Here is a 20,027-nt window from a genome sequence, read left to right on the forward strand (position 1 = left end):
TCACTATTATCTACTACAGTGAACCCAGATCAGCTACGAGAAGTGAGACGTCGGCAAATCACAACCCAGGCTGCTGTGCAACTTGCCATTTGCTTTTGAAGAAGACTCTTGGACGTGTAGTACTAGAGTATCCACGCAATGTGCGCCAGTGTCACACAACCTATGAGGCCTGCATCCCACCTACACTCCCAGCGTGGTACGGTTGTGTTTTACGGCAGCTACATGCCGGCCGCGGAACGTGGGACTCTAGTAACAAAGGTACTGGGGATGGATACAAATAAGCTTTTGGATTGGTGTCAACTGCTTGTCTCACCGCTGCTGTTAGAACCTGGAAACTAACCAAATCAAGGTCTTGTCTTGAAGTACTGTTGACATGCTGTACATGGACGATTCAATAGACTAAATAAATGTATTCCCCTCCAACTTGTAGACCCACGTTGAACTACCCAGGCTCAGAGAGGATAGCACAAAAAATGACAAGGCCTGTGTACAGGCTCATCATTTCTTGCCTAGCATATTCCTCAGCTCCTGGTCATTCTCCGACCTCTCTACCGGCGCCTTCGTTTCCTCGCCGGCCCCCTCCTTCCTCTCCCTCTTCTTCCTGCCCTGTATATCACCCATTAGCGCTTCCTTCAAAGTCCCTCGATCATCCTCCACCTTGTCCAACTGCCCATGTCGCCTGAGACTCTCTTTATGCCAGCTAATTTGCCCGCCATCTGCTTCGCGGTGCTTCTGTGCGTTGAGTTTGGCGGCGCGGATCGAGGTGCGGGCGTAGACGAAGAGGAGGCCAGCCATTGTGAGAGCGGCGAGCGGAGCCATGACCGTCTGGCAGTGCATTAGCCGGAGAGACTGAGCAAGCTGGGACACGGACGTACACGGCCATTGATGATGCCCTTGTTTCTGCTGAGCCGGGCGGTCGCACTGGCTGACGTGGGTTTCGAGGTTTCGCTGATGCCGTCTGGGCCTTTGGGCATGGAGAGTCTGCCGCCCATGTTGGCAAGATTTCAAGGTTTTCAAGGTTTCCGAGAACGACGTTGAGGTAAAGTGATGATAGTCTTTTTGCGCCAACCGCGACAACTAGCTTGGAGGACGTTGTGGAGTGGTGTGACTTTGCTGGCGAGGTTGTGCGATACAGTGCTTAGGTAGGGAGAAAGCGCTTGCTACTATTGCTTGTTGGCATGGTTTGGCTCTCCTTCCACCAACACGCATATACTTTTCAATTGACAGACGGATCAGACAGACATGGAATCGCTGTCGCCAGACGAAGTCACTCTCGCTCGCGTGCAGGCAGCGGCATCAATCTATAGTATGATCGATGAGGTAATTCGTCTCCTAGCTATCCCAAACAAGCCTAGTGCTCTTGGAGGAACCCCGCCGAGATGTGCTGCACGTGACGAGGGCTGGAAGCCTGTGAGTCTGGATAGTTAGTTCCCTGTCAAGCATCGAGGACTGGCAGAGTAGTAGACTTTGTCCTCTTTTCCGATTTCGCACATCCGCGAGAGGAAAGCAATTGTATGTATAATCTCGATGGGTTTTGCACATGGCAGGCTTACATCTTACTTCCACTCACCAGCCTAGTACCACCACCCTCATTTCTCCGTTTGTTCGTCCGCCAACATGTCTGACATATAATTCTGCATCCAGACTCTACCCACTAGGATGACTAAGGAATCGCCCGCCCATCCCATCCAACCCAAACTGCTTTGAACTATACCACACTGGTGCTTCGTAAATCAATGCTAGCTAGCTCTTTTGATGCGTGCGTCATCTGCATAAGAAGACGACCTTGCCCCCTTTCAATGCGCAGAACAACAGTCTGTAGATTGCGAGCTCTGTCTTCGGCTCTCTGCTCTTCCACCATTGCCCCACCATCATCTGCACGCCCCGCCCTTCTTCACTCGTCCCAGCCACAGCTCCAAGCCTCGAGAAGCAAGCTGGCGTCTGCCCGTCTATCGAACCTCACACAGCACTTCTCCACATCGACAATCACCATGTCATCTGCCACCAAGGAGTGTGATTACCTCGTCATTGGCATCGGCAGCGGGGGTATTGCATCCGGACGACGAGCGGCAAAGTATGGCGCAAAAGTCATTGCCGTCGAGTCGTCGCGATACGGAGGAACCTGTGTCAATGTCGGTTGCGTGCCCAAAAAGGTGACGTGGAACGCGGCGGCGATTGCGGAAACTTTCCACGACGCAAAAGCGTATGGCTTCCAGGTCGGCGAGACGCCAGCTTTCGACTGGCCATACTTCAAGAAGAAGCGGGACGCCTATGTCAAACGCCTCAATGGCATCTACGAAAACAATCTCAACAAGGACCATATCGAGCACCTGCGAGGCCGTGCAAAGTTTGTCGCCAAAGATGAGGTGGAAGTCGCACTCCATGACGGAGGCGTACAGCGCGTAAAGGCAAAGCATATCCTCGTTGCCACCGGTGGCCGACCCAAGATCCCCGAGATCCCCGGCGCAGAATTGTGCATCACAAGCGACGGCTTCTTCGACCTCGAGAAACAGCCCAAGAGCATCGCCACCAGCGGTGCGGGGTACATTGGTGTGGAGATGACGGGCATGTTGCACGCCCTGGGCACGAAGACACACTTCTTCATCCGTGGCGACAAGCTGCTCCGCACATTTGACCCCATGATCCAGGACGCCGTGACCAAGGAGTACGAACGCCAGGGCATCCAACTGTACAAGGGGTCGCAGATTACCAAAGTCCAAGACATGGGCAATGGCATCAAACGGGTGACCTACCAGGAGACGGCAACCAAGAGAGAGTCCACGGTCGAAGTTGAAGAAGTTCTTTTTGCCACTGGCCGCGTTCCCGAAATCGAAGACCTGCACATTAAAGACTTTGGCATCAAGCTCAACGACCGTAATCACATTGTAGTGGATGAATTCCAAAACACTTCCTTGCCCAACGTCTACGCCATTGGTGATGTCTGCGATCGTGGCTTCGAGCTGACGCCTGTTGCCATCGCCGCGGGCCGCCGCCTCTCGGACCGCCTGTTCAATGGGCAAACGAATGCCAAGCTAGACTACAGCAACATTCCCTCTGTCGTCTTTGCTCACCCTGAAATTGGTTCCATCGGTCTCACCGAACCGGAAGCTCGCGAGAAGTACGGTGATGCGGTCAAGATCTACAAGACCGAGTTCACGGGCATGTACTATGCCATGATGGACCCGGAGGACAAGGGCCCAACGAGCTACAAGATTGTGTGTGCGGGCAAGGAAGAGAAGGTTGTCGGACTGCATATTCTGGGGCAAGGAAGCAGTGAGATCCTGCAAGGGTTTGGCGTGGCGATTAAAATGGGGGCGACCAAGAAGGACTTTGATAACTGTGTTGTAAGTGTTTCCCTTTGGCCTCGTTTCTCCTTCTGTTGTACTCCATTGTCCTGGTTTGGTACCGCATGCATTGGGCTTGCTCCGGTGATTGGATATGCAGTATGGATCACAGGCCCGACACGCGCCCTCGGCTATCGCGCAGGAACGCTTACCGCTGGACGCTTCCTTGGGCTGGGCGCGACATGCTTGAGGCTGTGGGGTACGGTAGAGGACATAGACCTGCAGGGCAGTCGCCATGCTAGCGCATCCCCAACCTTGCCCGAGCATGTTTTCCAGGATTGCAATTTCGGTCATTGTTTTTGTCATGAGAAGGAAAAACGGATGAATAAACGCTAACGCACAGTGCTCTCTCTTAGGCAATCCACCCGGTATCGGCTGAGGAACTGGTAAGTCATGTTCCCTCCCCTTGACGCCTCTGTGCTCTCCTCCTTCTCCACCCTTGCGCCCAACAGACGCTTCAAACTCAACATCATATCACACGAGGGAGAGTCTGGATCACGTTTGCACAGAACAAAGACTGACACGACTCGCAGGTTACCATGACCTGATTCGTGCCTGACTGTGCGGTGACTCCCGAAGCGCTCTTGTCTTTTGCAGTCGGTGCAATGCAGTCCCGCTATGTACAATGCATGGAGCGAGCCGGATGTTCCCATCCGGTACCCCCGGCACCGCTGCGCGCAATGGGCTGGGATGCTTGGATTTTGGAGCCTGTGGCAAGATTCAGATAGATTACTATTGTTATTACTTGCGTGTACTGTCTGCAGCTTGAATCAGGCTCTTGGTGAAATGTGTGTGGATGTGGATGTGGATATGTGTTGGGGTTGATGTTATTGGGCAGACGTGATGATCATGTGATGAGCAGACCATTTGTCGTTGTTGGGACCTTTAGCTACTCATGCATTCGAATAGACAAGACAAAGTCGTCGTATGGTATACCAGACTTGCTCTCGGACAATACAGCATAGTACAATACAGTTTACACACACACACACATGATGCTAGACCTCCACACCCACAATCCCACCCACTATGCACTGTACTATGTAACCAACCCGATGCTTTTTTTTTAGCACTCGGGGCCCGTGGCATTATAGCATGTACTACTACGTAGTAGCGTCGTGTTCTCCTACCGGTATCCAAGACGTGTGCACCCGTGTCGGATCCGCACATGTGTCGTACATGTTTACCGTTTACGCCGTCTTGCAGATGAGAGACAAGTCAGGAGCAGGTACTAGGACCCGGCTGCCTTGTGTTTTCATGTTGGTGTGTTGGTTGGGGGTGGTGTCGTGATGTAATGTTTACCTTGTTTGATGCAGCTGGTTGTTACTCGTGCTGCGTTGAAGCGAGTAGTGCCAAGCATGGCATGCTGATGAATGGCATGGAATTGTGGCTGTGTTTGGTAGCAAAGTGCTACATGCTACCGGTAGTTATTTTTCGAGTCTTTGGCGGAAATGAGATGGATACATTGTGTAGTAGAGTAGATTGTATTTTAGAACCTGCCTGGCTATGCACATGTCCATCTAGAGTAGTCACCACTTCGATCCAATGTATCACGTAACCATCCTTCCCAGCACGCCCCGCCCACACCAAACCATCCCCCCTCCCTCCCAACCCCACACGCGGACAAGAACTCAACAACGCACAACACAGACAAGGAACAAGGGGAACAAGCAGACAAGGACAAGCCCGTCGGAGGATTAAAAAAAAGCAAAAAAAAATTACTTGTCAAAGTTAATTGAGTGGGTTTACGGTACTGGGGTACTCTAGGAGTCTAGGTTGGGGATTAGTGTGGGCTTGGTACCTACTTGTGGAGTACATACCACACATGGCATGGGTAGTAGTCTGGGGGGTTCAAAAGATAACTAAGACTAGTTACTACATGCGTGTGGAGTACCGCCACCGTGCACGTTTGCCCATGGTGCTGCTGAACTCGTGGCCTGGGTGTCTTTTTTCTTTCTTCTTCCCTTCTGCCTGTCCGGTGGGGTTTGTGTGTACGTATGTATAGATGGTAAATGTGGATATGATATCAACAAGGCTAGAGGGGACAATGGAGCGTGTGAGACCGGTGTAGGCCTGGGACAGGTTTAGCGGGCCGGAGGTTTTCTACGACGAGGGGGTTGATGGCCAGGTAGGTGTACCGTCCGGTAGTTGAGTTGATGGAGTGCGAATACGACACAACGTTATACAGGGACACCACCCCCCTCCTGCCTCTACATGTTCAAACCAAGACTAGAGATATTAGGTGGCCAAGTCGCATCATCTTCTGCCCTGCATATATTGCCTAGGCTGGTTTCCCCGCATACTAGTAATCTCCTACCCATAGGTATAGACATGGACATGCACCATACACCATACACTCACATGTCCATGTCCATACATACATGCGCATACACACACCCAATCTCCTCGTCCATGTTCCTCCACAGCGTTGCATTTTGCGGGGTGGACTAGCGCGAGCCAGTAGTGCAAAACAACCTTTTGCAAGACAGGTGGTGAATCAAAGTCATCGAGGAGAGGATCCTTTGCGCCGGGGGTTTTGGTCTGGTGTACTGTACGGTACCTACCGTAGGGACTGGCACGGCCACCTAGTCCGTATGCATGTGTGAACAGGTACCGGTGTACCAGAGTAGACACAACACCAACCCACCACGCCATCACAATCTCGCGCACTCGCCCAAGTCCTGCAAAACAAACAGGTAGTCCTGTACCGTCCATGTCGTGCTCGGACTTCGAGGCTGTCGCATGCACGCACGGCGCAAGCACCGACACGGCCGAGGCAGTTGAACGATTGCGCCTCCCTGTCGAGCGCATGTGCCTGTGTCTGTGCCTGGAACATGTGCACGCCATGCGGACACCAAGTTGTGCGGGGAAACAAGGCGTCTAGTCGACTTGGTGTCGACAGGACTACCGGAGAGAAGGATGAATGGATGCATTTCCATACCAGTACCGGTACCGTACCGCCATGTACTCCAGCACCAGCACCAGCTCAAGCTCACATTCACTCCCATCCCATCCCATCCCAACCCAACCCATTGCAATTTCCCCAACACCCACCGGAAAATCCCTCGCCCACCACTAAGAAATTTCTCCACCTCCCCATCCTCGTCGTGCCTGGGGGAGAAGAAAACCCGGGGCGAACGTGTGGGCGGGTAGCGGTACTTCCCCCCCTCTTGGCTTGGACTCGCTTCGCTTCTCCCATGACACCATGACAGCATACCATGCACCTGTATTCTTTCTAGAAGAACAAAAGACCGGTTATGGATGCGGGACGGGGTGAAAGCCGGGGTAGAGGGTTTGTCTTGTACGGCACCTACGACACTGTAATCGACCGTACCCTTGGTCTACAAAGTGATTTGCAGACCCCGGATTTCCCTGAAGCACATGGGCGAGCGTCGGAGTGTTGGGCTAGTAACGTTACGGTAGACGCAGCCAGGCGCCCACGTAGGTTTCATCGGTGGAGCTAGTTGGTGTAGTCAGCCAGCCAGCCAGCCAACCAACCAGTCAGATACATCCATACAAACTCGGATTCCAATCCATTCTATTCTCCTCGCGACTTGTCCTCGCTCAAAAAAAAACATGTAAAAAAACAGCCAAGCTCCTAAGGATGCTATACCATACCGTCAGTATTCTATTTACCATACACACACCCTCCTCCCCTTCCTCCTCCCCCCTACCCCTGCCCGGCCGCGGATCACCCACCCTACCCTCCCATCCCATCCCATCCCATCCCATCTCAAATCCCCCCCAAGCAACCAAGCAAGCAACCATCCATCCACCCATCCACCACCCATCCACCACCCATCCACCACCCATCCACCACCCATCCACCACCCATCCACCACCCATCCACCACCCATCCACCACCCATCCACCACCCATCCACCACCCATCCACCACCCATCCACCACCCATCCACCACCCATCCACCACCACCATGCCCAAAACGAAACCTCCCCGCTCCGACCCTAGACCCCAGGCGACCTACCGTAGCTAGCTAGCCGGGGGGTGGGTGGGCTGACTACTGCTTCAAGTACCGACACCGCTTGAGACGGGTTGAGACTGCTGAGGCCGAGGCGGGCGAGGGAGTCTGCTGGTCTGCTTGCTGTGCTCTCCTCCCCTCCCCTCCATAGTATCCGCATCAACATGCGGCCATGACAAGACTGGCCATGCATCCAGGTAAACAACAAACATGAGCTATTCGTGACGACCGTGGTAAACCCAACTGGGCCGCGCTTCGCTTCTGGCCCCAAACCGCCCAGCAGCATGCAACCGCCCTCGCTCAATGGCTGCACAAGACTATCCTACAATTACATACACACTACGCTCCATCACAACGTATCTGGTACCGGCCGTCATTCGGTCGTGAAACATGCAATCCCGCCCCCGCCCTCATCGCCTTCTGTATCCTGCCGATCCTGCCTGCAGCATCTACAATGCATGACTGTCGAAGCCTTTGCATGCCTTCTTCATTTCAACACCCTCGCCTCGTTTCCAAGGCAATATAATCAACCTCGTCGATCCGAGTGCCGGACCTGGATACGCGGCCTCGCATCGCCCGCCCGTCCAAGCCTATTCTGGAAGGTTGGCTAGTCTCATCCACTCTGTCCACTCAGAAAGAAGTCCAGCTCGCTGGGTCCGCCCCTGCTAACCTCATTCTCTGCAAGCTGCTCTAGCAAGCTAAGAAACGGGTCTTTGCTGTCAGCATCTGTGTGTACAGACGTGCCTGACGTACTTCCCGCACCGGGCGTTGCCTGCTGCTCGTATGGCGTCGGCATACTCAACATTGGGTCGAAATGCATCGCATGGCCCTCTTGGTTTGATTGAAGGTTCGCCGGCCGAGGCACCGGCGAGGGCGCCAAACTCGCAAACTGAGGCAGAGGCGAAAACGAAAAGTTGGGAGAAAACGGCAGCGCGATTCCGGTCCCGTTTGAGGTCGGGAGGTTTAGAGTGTTGCTGTGCAGTGGCGGCGTGTAAGGTGCGACACTGCCGTTGTTCGCCATGGCTCTGCTGTCACATGGACTGGGATTCGAGTCCGACGTGCCAGCGTCAGATGCTCGGTGTGTCGTGATAATCGGTGGGTGGGTTGCGGATGTTGGCGTTGGTAGTGCTGGTGCTGGATTGGGTTGTGAGGATATTCTTGATGTGGTGGCTCGCCGTCTCTTGTTCGCGTGGCCATTCGCATATTGACCCTGCTGTGATGGTGCCGACTGCTTCTGGTAGCCGGAGACGCCACCGATCACGCCGCTTGTCATGTACATGTTGTTGCGTTGTTCAATGTTAAAGGTTGCAAGACTAGCGTGCTGTCAGCAAAAAGTTGGCGGCACCCTTGGTGGATGCCTTGTGCTCACCCTTCATGAATGGACTCCACCGCAATGTTGGTAAAGGTGATGTGAGCACCGTCAAAAACATGCGTTGGATATCGATCGAAAAAGTCTTCGAGTTGAAAGACTGGTGCATAACGCATCGGGTTGCTTTCCAAAGATTGCACCAGCTCCGTGTGGCATCCGTAGATGGCTTGTAATGTGTCTCGTTGATGTTGGGCGCCCGCCCAGATGAACCGAAGCTCGGCGAGTTGCTGCATCTCCCGCGACAGAAACTCGGCACTCACGGAGAACACCTCGCCTTCTCTGCCCGGGTAGTGGGCACCGTGGACGTGGATCGTGCCGGCTGTGCAGACGCAATAGCCCACAAAAGCGGGCCAATCGATAATGGACGAAGCCCTCCCAATCTCAGCAAGCTCAGCAATGGCGTTTGCATGGAGAAAGCACAGGTTGGTTGCTTCGATTTGCCAGGGCTGATGTTGGGATGTTCCAGAGAGCTCGGCCAGGTTGACGGGGAGGAAAGGTCGGTAGATGAGGCAGTGTATCAGGTGGTAGATGAGTTTGCTGAGGACGAGGATGGTGCTGTCAGGTTGGCCAAACAGTGCCTCGATGGAGGTGAAGGTATCTTGCGTCTCCGACGCCCAAATGTCGAGCTCCTGCCGTATCTTGGATAGGTTGGAGAGTGAGTGCCAAGGAAAGTGCGAGTCGCCCTTGACACCACCGGCGGCGAGGTAGCGATTCGTTATGCCCAGGATTCGCGATATGCCGATCAGCATACCCATGCTGCCTTGTCCACCTTTTCCGTTACCACCCATAAATTGTAAATTGCATCCATTGGGGAAATAGTCACCCTCTAGTTGCAGAGCGCCTGGATGAAGCTGCCAGCTGGGTAACCGTAGAACAATGGATTCATCCGAAATCAACGAAGGCCGTTTGGATCCAGTCGCAGCAAACCGATCCATGAGATAGCAGGACCAGAACAATCGTCGACGGCCCTCGCGCTCGGCAGGAGTCACCTTGCTTGCCGTTGGTAATTCGCGGTGTAGATCCAGGGCAAAAGCCATGCTAATCGCCGAGGCTGGTTCCATGTGTTAGCATTGCGCCCGAGTGGCTACCGTGTACACTACCTACTCAGCAACATGAATGTCTTCTTCCCCTTGCCAAGCTGGAAATTGGCCTGTGAGAGCAACATGAGGGTCTGCAGAGTCTCGATCGAGGGCTCATCAATGTCAAGCTCCAAGCGAGCACGTCGGGCATATTCCTGACCGATGCGTACCGCAGCACTGTATCCCCCAAAGTGGGGCGCATATCTACAAACATTTAATGGAGTGCGTCTTTAAGACCCAGGGGATCCTGTTATAGGTAGCGTACCTGGCGCTCACTGCATAAATAGCATAGGCTAAGTGGCTTGGGAGCTGATTGGCGTGCAGGCGCTGCCTCGTGTTGCTCTCATCCAGAATGTAGTAAGGTTTTCCATGGAGTCTGGCAAAGTATGTGTCCAGCAGTAGATCAGGTGCGAGCGCTGGTGTGGATAAGCTGGAGTCCTGTTAGCCTATCTTGTGGAGTGGCGGAAGGAAAAGGCACGAGTGACTACCTGGGCTCGATTGGTGACATCAACTGGCTGGCATGATTGGTGGCGTGGGAGTGAGTGGGTGAGGTATCGTGAGGGGACTGGGAGCTGGTACGTTCTTGTTTGGTATCGACGGTAGTGGTGTTGGTCTTGTTGTTGCCGTTATTTTTGGCGGTGGTGGTGGCGTTGTTGTTGTTACTGTTATTGTTGTTGTTGTTGTTGTTGTTGTTGTTGTTGTTGTTGTTGTTGTTGGTGGTGGTGGTGGTGGAGGGGTCAATGTCGGTTAGGTCATCGCTCTTTCCCTCGGAGACGAGACGCTTCTCGAGGCCATCCACACGCTTGAGCAATGCTTCAAGAACATCGGTCTTGGGACCCCTCTTCTTGGGCACAGCATCTGCAGGTGGCCGTCAGCTCACGTCTGCATGGGCCCCAAGTGGGACTTTTTGAATGGGACAGCCTACCGTAGATACACGGGCAATTGAAGACCTGGCATGCCTCACAAGTTGGGCGGGTGCGGTTGCACTTGATCTTTTGAAAGTCTTTGTCAGCGCGATTGCGGGTGGCAAGGGAAGAAAGAGAGATGACTAGCTTGGGAGAGGGATAGTGAAAAAAAGGAGAGGGAAAAAGAAAGAAAAGGAAAAAGGCACCTTTCGCTTGCGGCAGCTTTTGCAGTTCATGGCCTCTCGAGGCTCGTTGGAGACGCGGCGGGCGGGTAGACGGTCGATTCCAATCTGTGGTCTCGCCATTGCGGCGGCCAATGACTGGGAGACGTCGGTGGACATGGCGGCGGAGCAGTAGGACAGGCCAAACGCATTCTCTGGCGGCGTTGTGTTGGGGCGGGCGGCGATGATCACGACATTCAAGAGTGGTTTGCAGAGAGGGAGAGGAAGAGGTCCAATAGGTAGGTAGGGTAGGTAGGGTAGGTAGTTGTGCTGGGTGGATATGCAGGCGTGAGATGTAAGTTCAAATTAAGGCCTTTGGCAGTGGGACCTGGCAGGGGTTGCTCAGACGGCGAGGCTTGATGAGCGGGAGGGCGCGCACCCACGTCCCATGCGATGCGATTCAAGACGCGGCCGTCGACCAGAAGCCCGCGTTAGCACAGCCTGGGGGAGCGCGTGAGCGATCTCGGTACATCTGGCGGCGGTGGGGAGGGGGGAGGGAGGGGGGGTGCAGTAGTAGCAGTACAGTAAGCAACCTGGGAACCGTTGGGGCCGAGTACACAGGTCTTGGAAGGGTTTGCTAGGTAGGGGGGAGGAGGGTGATTTGGTAGGTGGGTAGGTACATGGAGTGTAGGTAGGGTAGGGTAGGGTAGGGTAGGGGTAAGTAAATCGATACGTGGTGGTGGTGATGGTAATGGTAGTGGCATGTAGTGGATGGGTGGGTAGTGGTAGGTAGTCTGGGTAGGGTAGTCTAGGTAGGTGCTATGGTACTAGTACATATGTACAGCATCATGAGGCCAACTGGGGGGGTTGACTGGTGGGGAGCAGGATGGGGTAGGATGGGATGGGATGGATGGGATGAATGGGATGGGATGGGATGGGATGGGGATGAGCTGGAAAATGGGATGGAAATGGCGAGGGATGTGGGCCTCGGAGGAGTGGGTGGCTAGTAAGGTACAAGCTGTTTGGTCAAGGAGGGAAAGAAGAAAAAGAAGGCGGCAGCAGTCGGGAGCACGCATTCTTACTCGCTCTTCGCTCACAGTTGGTGCGCCGCCCCATGCCAGCCTCGGTTCAGTGTCTATAGATGGAGTAGTAGGAAGTACAGACACTGTACTAGAATCGGTACATACATGGCTAGTACATGGACCACTACAACTATCCAAGTACCTAGCCTCTACTCTACACATGACCGACTCGAAGACTGCAGACTGCAGACTGTAGACTGTAGACTGTAGACTGTACATGACTACCTAGGGACTGGGACTAGGCAAGGCTGACATGCTGCACAGATCCTGTTTGTTTACTGTACTGTATTGTATTGTATTGTATTGTATACCCTCTTACCACCTACCGTCTCCGCCCGCTCGCCCGCTCTACCTACTGTACAGTACTACCTACCAGCCTACCAACCCAGCCCACCAGCCAGCCAGACCTGCCCATGTGCTTCACTGCCCCCTCCACTGGCCGCCCATACCTGCTCAAGCAGAGTACGTACAGCTACTCTGGCACCTCATGTAATTTGAGAGAATAGATTGCGCCGCCCCCCCCTCTCCCGAGTGGCCCCCTCCCTGTGTAGCGCCGGAGTCGAGTGTCGGGTTCTCCCAAGCTTCTCTTGTTCTGGCAAGAAGTCTGAAATCCGGGGTACGAGAGAGTCTAGGCCGTGGACGTCCAATCGCTTACGTTAGCGTGGGTGCTTAGCGGAGCTAGTGGGATTATTGGGACTAGTGGGAACCTTGCACTTGTCATCCTCCTCTCCATGGCCGTGGGCCCTTTTTTTTTTTTTTTTTTTTCATTGTCTTGGAAGTGCTTGGGGGGGAAGGGGAAGGGGAAGGGGAAGGGGAAGGGGAAGGGGAGTCAGTTGTTTGCCTTTGTCAGTCTCCCATTGTATTCCTTCCATGAGGCATGAGTGCTATCCCTTCCCATCATGCACTACGGTACCCTACCAAGTCGTCCGCTCCCCCCAACTTCCCCCACACCACCACCACCACACCACCACACCATCTCCTCCTCTACCCCAGCTTGGCCTCGCCCCACCTCCCCCAGTGCCAGTCTCATTACTGCCTACCTACCTACTAGGCATAGCACCTAACAGTCTGTCTACTGTGTGTATGTATGTATGTACTCTATACTGCCCTAATCATGAAGCGCCCGTTACGGCGAGCTACCCGCCTATCCCTGCCCATGCTGCCATGCTGCCATGCTGCCATGCTGCCATGCCATGCATCCTCATCGTCCCCCCTCTGCTTCTGGCGGCAAATGAAATGACTGGCCGTCCCTGAGCATGTGTACTATGAAGGTTTGTACCATGTAGGCATGTACAATGTAGGTAGGTAGACACTATACAGTAGATACACAGCAACTATATGCATGCACATGCATGGCCATGGCCACCGCTGGGCGTCTGTCCTACCAATGTACCGTACCGCCATGATTCTGTACACACCACACTGACCATGGCCAAATCTTCACACGGTTCACATCCACGTCCCACGGCCACGCCGTCTGATTCATATTGAGTACTGTCCAAGCCTTGACTCATGCTGTGTAATGCCCTGATGATACCCTGATCATCGTCATATGTTTCCTCATAATCCCAATGTCGTAATCCCGTGGTAATCGTGTACATGTACATGATTCATGCTCACGTGTACATGTACATGATTCATGCTCACGTGTTCATGGAGAACAGAGGCCATCAAGGTAAAATTGACATGTACTGCTATCTACTAAAAGGTTGGTACTGTAGTGTAAATCATCGCAAGAACCCGCCATGCCCCGATGCTAAACGCACAAAATCATAACACACGTTCTGTCCCACCAGCTTCCGAATCGTTTCCACCGTCGTCCAGGCAGACACATCCGCCATGCCATATGCGGTCCAGCCCGCCGATGTGGCAATCGCCAGTGGATCGCCTTTCCGAGGCCCACTGGCCAAGTCGACAAACACCTTGCCTGCAGACTTGCCTCCTGCGAGCCCGTGACCGTGGGTGTGCCCATGCCTGCCCTCGACCCGGTAGTGCTTCAGCAGGGGTACGACCAAGAGCGACTTCTCAGCAGGCAGAGCCGAGATGATCACAAACGGCTGTTCCAGCCGTTTCACGTCCTCTACCGACCGCACCGGCGACACGTCAGTCGACAGTGGTCCATGCGACTTGAAACCAATCGTGTAAATAGGGCCAATGCCCAAGTTCTTCAATGCGAATATCGACGCCGACGCATCCCCCTCGTTGCTCGCCAATAGCAGCGCTGCCTGTCCGCTGTATGCAGAGGGCACAAAATCTCGGGTCAATGTCGCGCGAATCCCCCTCCACCTCGTGTTGTCCCCAATAAACGTCCCGTTGCCCGTCCCTGACCGCACCAGCACCGTGTCGACTTGGCCGATAGCACGAGCAGCATTAGAGAGGGATGGCAGATACGCTGCCGAGGCTGCCAAGGGCGGGTTGATGTACGCACCACCGAAATTAGGTCGACGGAGGATGTGCTCAATCGACGCCTTGGGCGCCCTCTCCGCAAACCCAAAGGAATGTGGCAAACTAAGCTCGTTGAAGCACTTTTCAAAGAACATGGCTTGCGACGTCGATCGGAAGCTGCCTATGCCATAAATGTCCTGCTTGGGCATCTGGCCCATGGTGTGCAGCGCTGCATTGATCTCGGCTGCGCTTAGCTGTCCTGGCGCTGCAATCATGGGCAGCAGTGGGTGTGTGATTGGCGTGAATATCTTGTTCAGTGTCCTCGACAGTTGGCCCATGGGACCCATGTTGAGGCCGGAGAAGGGAGGGTGGGGATACTTTGCTTGTATAGTGGAGCGGAAGTACTCGAGCTCGTAGTTCTCTTGCATCGACGTGACCAGCGCATACATCTTGACAATGTCCCCATACACCGCTCCCAACTCGAACAATCTCTGCGTTTCAGGCGACGTCCACTTGAACGTGCCCGAGAAGTCGTGAAACGCGGAGATGATCTTCGTACATCCCTTGTTTTCCGACAGCTTCCGTCTAATCTCCTCTGGCAGCCACAGTTCCACATCGATGTACTCGCAGCCCCATTGTATCGCGCGCGCCAGATAGCGGTAGAACAGGTTGGGGTCGTCCATGGGGAACCGCCCATTCTCCTTTGTGCATCTCGTCGTGAAGATGATGGGCAGTTCTGTGCGCTGGCGCAGGACCATGACTTGCTCCCCAACATACTTGAGACTGGGGATCCTGCTGACTGTTCCGTCCTGCAGAGGCTCCTCGAGCAGGTCCACCCGAATCTCGATCGCGTCTGCGCCTACCGAGAGGATGTCGAGGTTGGGGAGTGCGGCGTGTACGTCGGGAAAGGTGGTGGAGATCAATGTGGTGCGCGCCTTCTTGGTAAGATCGCGGTGAGGGCCAATTTGGCCCAGGATGAAAGAGAGGAAGCGGGCGACGTCGCGGCGAAAAAAGGGCTGGCGTGTGTAGAGATATTCGTAGTCGCATCGGTCCGTGAGGCTCTCATCCAGGTCGTGCTCTCCGTCGACACGGTGCGTGTTAATGAGCAGTCTCGAGCGGTCCCAGTTGGCGAGTTGTGTGCTGGCCAGCTTCTTGCTGAGGCCGTAGACGGTCGACTGGGGTCCTGCCGTCGCATCGTCGAGCGAATTCGCTGACGCCCACTGCTGGCCCAGGACGTCTGCGAAGATGCCCACGATATCCTCCTCGCCGTCATTGTGCACAATCAAGAGCGAGGGCCGGGCGCCACTCGGAATCTCCTGCACATCCATGACAGCGCCTTCTTTGAAATCCTTGAAGTGGGCGGGCGTGGGCACGCTGGTCACGCTCTCGGCCTGCACCATAGTCGCCATCATGGGCAACAACAGCAACTACAACAACAAAGCGAGAGTGTGATGTTAGCCGTACGTGTTGAAGCCGTTGATGCGGAACTGGACTTCGGTGAGAATGCGACGGGCGGTATTCAACTGGCTGGCGGGCTCCCCTTCAGCTGTCTCTACCATCTCCGTAACCTCCAAAGTCGTTGGGCGGGTGGGGGCTGCGCCTGGAGAAATAGCAGGCGGCTCTCAGACAGTGTCAGCGTCGCAGTCCAGGTTCATCCGGCGAATGATGGCCTATAGGCAAGATATAAAAAAAGACTAGGCGTAGATCTGAGGACGGTGCGGTGGTGGCTCGAGAGAGAGAGATGGTGAGATTGCAGCATATCCTGGCCCAAGGGGAAGCACCAAGCCTCCGTCCAGCCCGTGTGTTTGCTCGCTCTAGTTGCGCTCTATGGCTGGAGAGTGAATATGCCGTTGGCAAAGGGCACTAGGCGTTGTGTCTTTGGGGCCACAGGTTGGGTGAGTGGCAGACGCGCACTGCGACGGCGGGCCCTGTGCGGTTCGCTGCGCCCGGGAATCGAATTTATCCGTCGGCCTGCCATACGGTCGCTAAGGCGCCTAATTTTGCACCAATGGCCCCGCCCCGGTTTGGCTCGAGTAACGCGGTGCCAAGTATATTACAAACACCGCCGTCCTCTCCATCCACACATGGGCTGACGGCTTCACCACTCTCGCCGCCGGGATTGGTGGAGAATGCCGGCATCGTCTTTTCCTTCACCCTCGAAACTTTGCCATGCCCAGTTGTACCGAGACACAGATGGCTACGAGCTAGTTTGCTTGTTTGGATGGCAGATGGCGCCCGCCGTCCACTACACTCATTATCCCTCCTCACCACCCACTCCCCTCACAACCAAACTCTTCGATCATCACACGCCAGCCATGACGGATTGCCATATCGGGTATTGACCCCCCCCCCCCCGCTAGCCCTTCGGCTTTTGAACTGCCACCGTCTGCTCCAATCCCCATCTCGGTCTTCCCTTGTTTCTATGACTACAACGACGAGGACGATCGATTCGACAAGCACAATCGCATCATCCACAGGTTCAAAAAGTGCCATTCATCCCCATTAGGGGCCCACCATGCTGGTCTTTCAGGCTCGGCTGTCATTGAGGCTGAACATGTGTCACTATACCATTTTATCTGGGCCACGAGACGTACTATGGCGAGATATTAACAAGCCACGGATTTCTTCATTTCTCCGCATCCATGTCACCAGGTACCCATCTCGAAGCCATCGACAGTGACATAGATCCTGACCCACTGTGGAGAGAAATGATTCTTCTACACGTACAGCTTCCGTGTACTTTGGTCCGACGAGCAAGTCCGTGGTCTCACAAATAACTCTTCGCAACCGCTTGACCTACTCGAACCAAGCATTTGATTGTCATTTCTTTATTATTCTTTATTATTAGCTGCAAAAACGTTCCATAGTTATGCCAACCGAGCACACTTGAAACGAAGAAACAATCTATCGCTAACGATCTGGTCGGGAGGGGGCATGTTCCGTTCCCTTCCTGCATCCGAGGGATTAAACTTTCCCCTCACTCTGGCTCCTTCATCCTAGGAAGCAGGGTCCTATCCAATATCAGAGGAATTGCATGGTGGCTATGAATTCACCTCAGACCGCTTTCTTCAAGGCTATTCCAACACAAAATATATCCAGTAATCTCGGCATTCTCAACGTCCCCAGCTGAGACTTTTGGCCGTTCCCGTACCACAGAATTCACATCTCCGCCACAAGACTAGGATTCATGATACAATGGAGTTCAAACATCATGTAGGAAAAATTTATGATCAGGGCCACATGACGCAGCAACTATGTAATCCCTAGGAAAAATTCCCTAAGAAAGCGCACCAGCTCTCTGTCTGCCAGATTCTCCTAAGAACCCATTGGCCAGAATCCAGAGCAACCTGTGCCTAAATAACAGCATGGCACCATAAATCTCCCATGTTCGGTAATAGGTCCAGGACCACATTGCTCTCAACATGAGGTAAAATTAGATGACAGTAATATCAGAGAGGCTATGTATCCACAAATGTTCTCTGGTAGTTCTTCAGAACTAGGAATTGAACCAACGCCATGTAACGTGGTGGTTGTTAAGTAGGACAGTCAGGAGATAGATTTACATCCACCAATACCAACATCAACACAATCTCCTCACTCCTTTCACCTCTCCCTCTCCCTCTCCCTCTTCCTCCCATCCCATCCCAAGGCTGCTCCCACCTAATCAGAGAGAAATTCCCCATTCCCTCACTATATTCCTAAAAACACAGGTAACAACAGCATCCACACTCGCATACTCTACACAGCGACACAACAAACCACCCGATCCACAGCCTGTACCATTGCCTACTCGTATCATTACCTCCCCCTGGACTATTCAAGACCCGCAGTTGGACAGCATCGCCCAGTCTCATATTCGTTCAGTGTAATGAATGCAAGGTATGCCACGAACAAAGCGCTGGTGTTATGTGAAGCAACTCATGATTTCTCCGTGTATCCGGGAATGAAGGTGAGCTGAAGTGTACGAGTGTTTTCGATTAGGACTGGAGAATAGGTGGATGGATGTGCCAATTTGCAATCATTCATTCCAATTCTCATGCACAAAATGATTACAATCGTGAAAGCGCGGGATTGTCAGGGCGTGTCTTAATGTACGTGGTCCAACATCATCGTTATATAGCCAGCGTAGTGTTGGCCTAGGTCTTGGGACTGCTGCAGGTGAACTGTAAGGCGTAGTTTGAGAGGAGATAGGCAGTGGCATACATGAGAGATCTGTCGGAAAGCGGGTGTAGCGCTAACAAAATCTTGCATTGAAATAGGAGGAGGAATAAAAAACCGGTGCCCCCTTCGTCGCTAATCGTCAGTACCCTGACATTCCGCGTTTAGAGACTGGGCTTGTAAATTGTGGAATAGTGATATATGGTATACAGTGTGTGCTAGTATTAGTGTTGATTTGTTCCTTCATGGCACGCGAAGCATGTGTGCATTGTAAGTAGAACCTTGGTCATTGTATAAGAGAAGAAAAATATCAGGTGCCTACATTGTTTCTAAAGACTTTTTGGAGGGTTTCCTGGTATACAGTGAGTGATTGCCAGATTCCAGGCCGAGTGGGCGAAGATGATAGATTGCAATAGGGTCTGATAGTATGAATTGAAAAGATGGAAATGTCAATACGCACATGACTACTTCATCTGAGACATTTACTCGCGTGAGTTCTAGTGCATGGATGTTAGAAATCACATAATTGTTTCTGTCAAGAAGATTTAGACGTCTCCAAGCCGGTTCATTGTTCCGGTGCATTCTCAAGTGCCGTTCTGACTTGTAGAAGTGACCGCTCTGCCCATTTCGAAGACAGGACAATCTTGGAAGACTTTAGAAGGTAGAAGCAGTAGCCTAGCTGTGAAAGAAACCTTGTTATAAAGATTGAGATAGATGGTACGCAGTGGTAATCATCATAGCAAGATGTCAGGTTCTAACTGCTACAAACGAGTCTGATCCAGCCTCATACTAAAAGTCTCCTATGTCTCGTCCTGGACATTTACGCTTGTCATCGTCCTTATCGTGGCCACGGTAGTTGCAAGGAATCAAGCTTCTAGATAGATGTAAAGCCATTTTATCGTATTTCCATAAGCTAGCTCATGGTATTGCCAAGGAAGTTACGTAGGCATTGCCGTGAAAGCTTAGCCTCACCAAGAAACAGCTAAGCTGTCTTCTTTTGGAGGTGGCGATAGTGAAATTCCATTTACAATTTGAGATCAGCGTGATCAGCGGATGAATTGGCAAATGCGTAGATGACTGTTTGGTACCGTGCAATAATATTAATAACATCTCTGCCGCTTCAATTCAAATAGCCCTAAGGGAGGTGGTGTACATATGCAATTCTTAAGAACGAGAGCTCATAAAGGGTAAAGGTAAAAGTGAAGAAGGTGAAGAAGTAAAGAGAACCTTAGAACATTATTTAGGAACTATCTATCGCTACAGTATTAATCACTTAACTCTACTTACATAAAGCTATTCCCTATCTGAGTGTAACGAAACTTGTATAGGTAACCTTTTTCTATGCTATAGTGTGCATGTTGCCTCCTTTAGTCTCGCGAGCAGAAAGAATTCTTTAATACTTAACATCCTACGGCACGGTATTTTAGTTACTTCGAAGATCCCCGCGCATTTCGGAGATACTGCTATTAAGACTTTGGTCGAGAGGCTGACGGCATTATGCTTTCCTTGACTAGAACAATTCTCCTTAATGACATGATTTACAAGTGATAGTTCTTTCTTCATTA

At 52.8% G+C, this 20,027-nt stretch overlaps 8 protein-coding genes across 8 annotated transcripts; 2 read left to right on the forward strand and 6 right to left on the reverse strand.

The window, feature by feature from the left end:
- Positions 1-284: 284 nt before the first annotated feature.
- Positions 285-1,366, reverse strand: IAQ61_000027 (uncharacterized protein). Its single transcript, XM_003835124.2, has 2 exons — positions 876-1,366; positions 285-825 (listed from the first exon to the last, which is right to left on the reverse strand). Exons 1-2 carry the CDS (start codon positions 990-992, stop codon positions 499-501), a joined length of 444 nt encoding a protein of 147 aa, XP_003835172.1. The 5' UTR covers positions 993-1,366; the 3' UTR covers positions 285-498.
- Positions 1,367-1,400: 34 nt separating this feature from the next.
- Positions 1,401-4,337, forward strand: GTR1 (GTP-binding protein gtr1). The gene is made up of 4 exons (XM_003835125.2): positions 1,401-1,512; positions 1,645-3,344; positions 3,701-3,730; positions 3,878-4,337. The coding sequence occupies exons 2-4, from the start codon at positions 1,737-1,739 to the stop codon at positions 3,890-3,892; spliced, it is 1,653 nt and encodes a 550-aa protein (XP_003835173.2). The 5' UTR covers positions 1,401-1,512; positions 1,645-1,736; the 3' UTR covers positions 3,893-4,337.
- An 882-nt stretch (positions 4,338-5,219) lies between these two features.
- IAQ61_000029 (uncharacterized protein) lies at positions 5,220-6,454 on the reverse strand (the record flags this gene model as incomplete). Its single annotated transcript, XM_066094499.1, is given in 3 exon segments — positions 5,220-5,417; positions 5,742-6,079; positions 6,097-6,454. Coding segments are annotated over 3 exon segments (894 nt in total), but the record flags the coding sequence as incomplete, so codon positions are not given.
- Positions 6,455-6,948: 494 nt separating this feature from the next.
- Positions 6,949-7,338, forward strand: IAQ61_000030 (uncharacterized protein; the record flags this gene model as incomplete). The annotated part of the gene is made up of 1 exon (XM_066094500.1): positions 6,949-7,338. One exon carries the CDS (start codon positions 6,949-6,951, stop codon positions 7,336-7,338), a length of 390 nt encoding a protein of 129 aa, XP_065955353.1.
- A 598-nt stretch (positions 7,339-7,936) lies between these two features.
- Positions 7,937-11,017, reverse strand: IAQ61_000031 (uncharacterized protein; the record flags this gene model as incomplete). The annotated part of the gene is made up of 7 exons (XM_003835127.2): positions 7,937-8,636; positions 8,693-9,743; positions 9,797-9,975; positions 10,037-10,201; positions 10,260-10,629; positions 10,697-10,763; positions 10,883-11,017. 7 exons carry the CDS (start codon positions 11,015-11,017, stop codon positions 7,937-7,939), a joined length of 2,667 nt encoding a protein of 888 aa, XP_003835175.2.
- Positions 11,018-13,646: 2,629 nt separating this feature from the next.
- Positions 13,647-15,716, reverse strand: IAQ61_000032 (uncharacterized protein; the record flags this gene model as incomplete). Its single annotated transcript, XM_003835128.2, has 1 exon — positions 13,647-15,716. The coding sequence occupies one exon, from the start codon at positions 15,714-15,716 to the stop codon at positions 13,647-13,649; it is 2,070 nt and encodes a 689-aa protein (XP_003835176.2).
- A 547-nt stretch (positions 15,717-16,263) lies between these two features.
- IAQ61_000033 (uncharacterized protein) lies at positions 16,264-16,443 on the reverse strand (the record flags this gene model as incomplete). The annotated part of the gene is made up of 1 exon (XM_066094501.1): positions 16,264-16,443. One exon carries the CDS (start codon positions 16,441-16,443, stop codon positions 16,264-16,266), a length of 180 nt encoding a protein of 59 aa, XP_065955354.1.
- A 287-nt stretch (positions 16,444-16,730) lies between these two features.
- IAQ61_000034 (uncharacterized protein) lies at positions 16,731-17,100 on the reverse strand (the record flags this gene model as incomplete). Its single annotated transcript, XM_003835129.2, has 2 exons — positions 16,731-16,852; positions 16,899-17,100. Coding segments are annotated over 2 exons (324 nt in total), but the record flags the coding sequence as incomplete, so codon positions are not given.
- Between the last annotated feature and the right edge of the window lie 2,927 nt (positions 17,101-20,027).

The sequence above is a fragment of the Plenodomus lingam genome, assembly GCF_022343315.1.
Source record: "Plenodomus lingam strain CAN1 chromosome Unknown contig_1, whole genome shotgun sequence".
Lineage (NCBI taxonomy): Eukaryota > Fungi > Ascomycota > Dothideomycetes > Pleosporales > Leptosphaeriaceae > Plenodomus > Plenodomus lingam.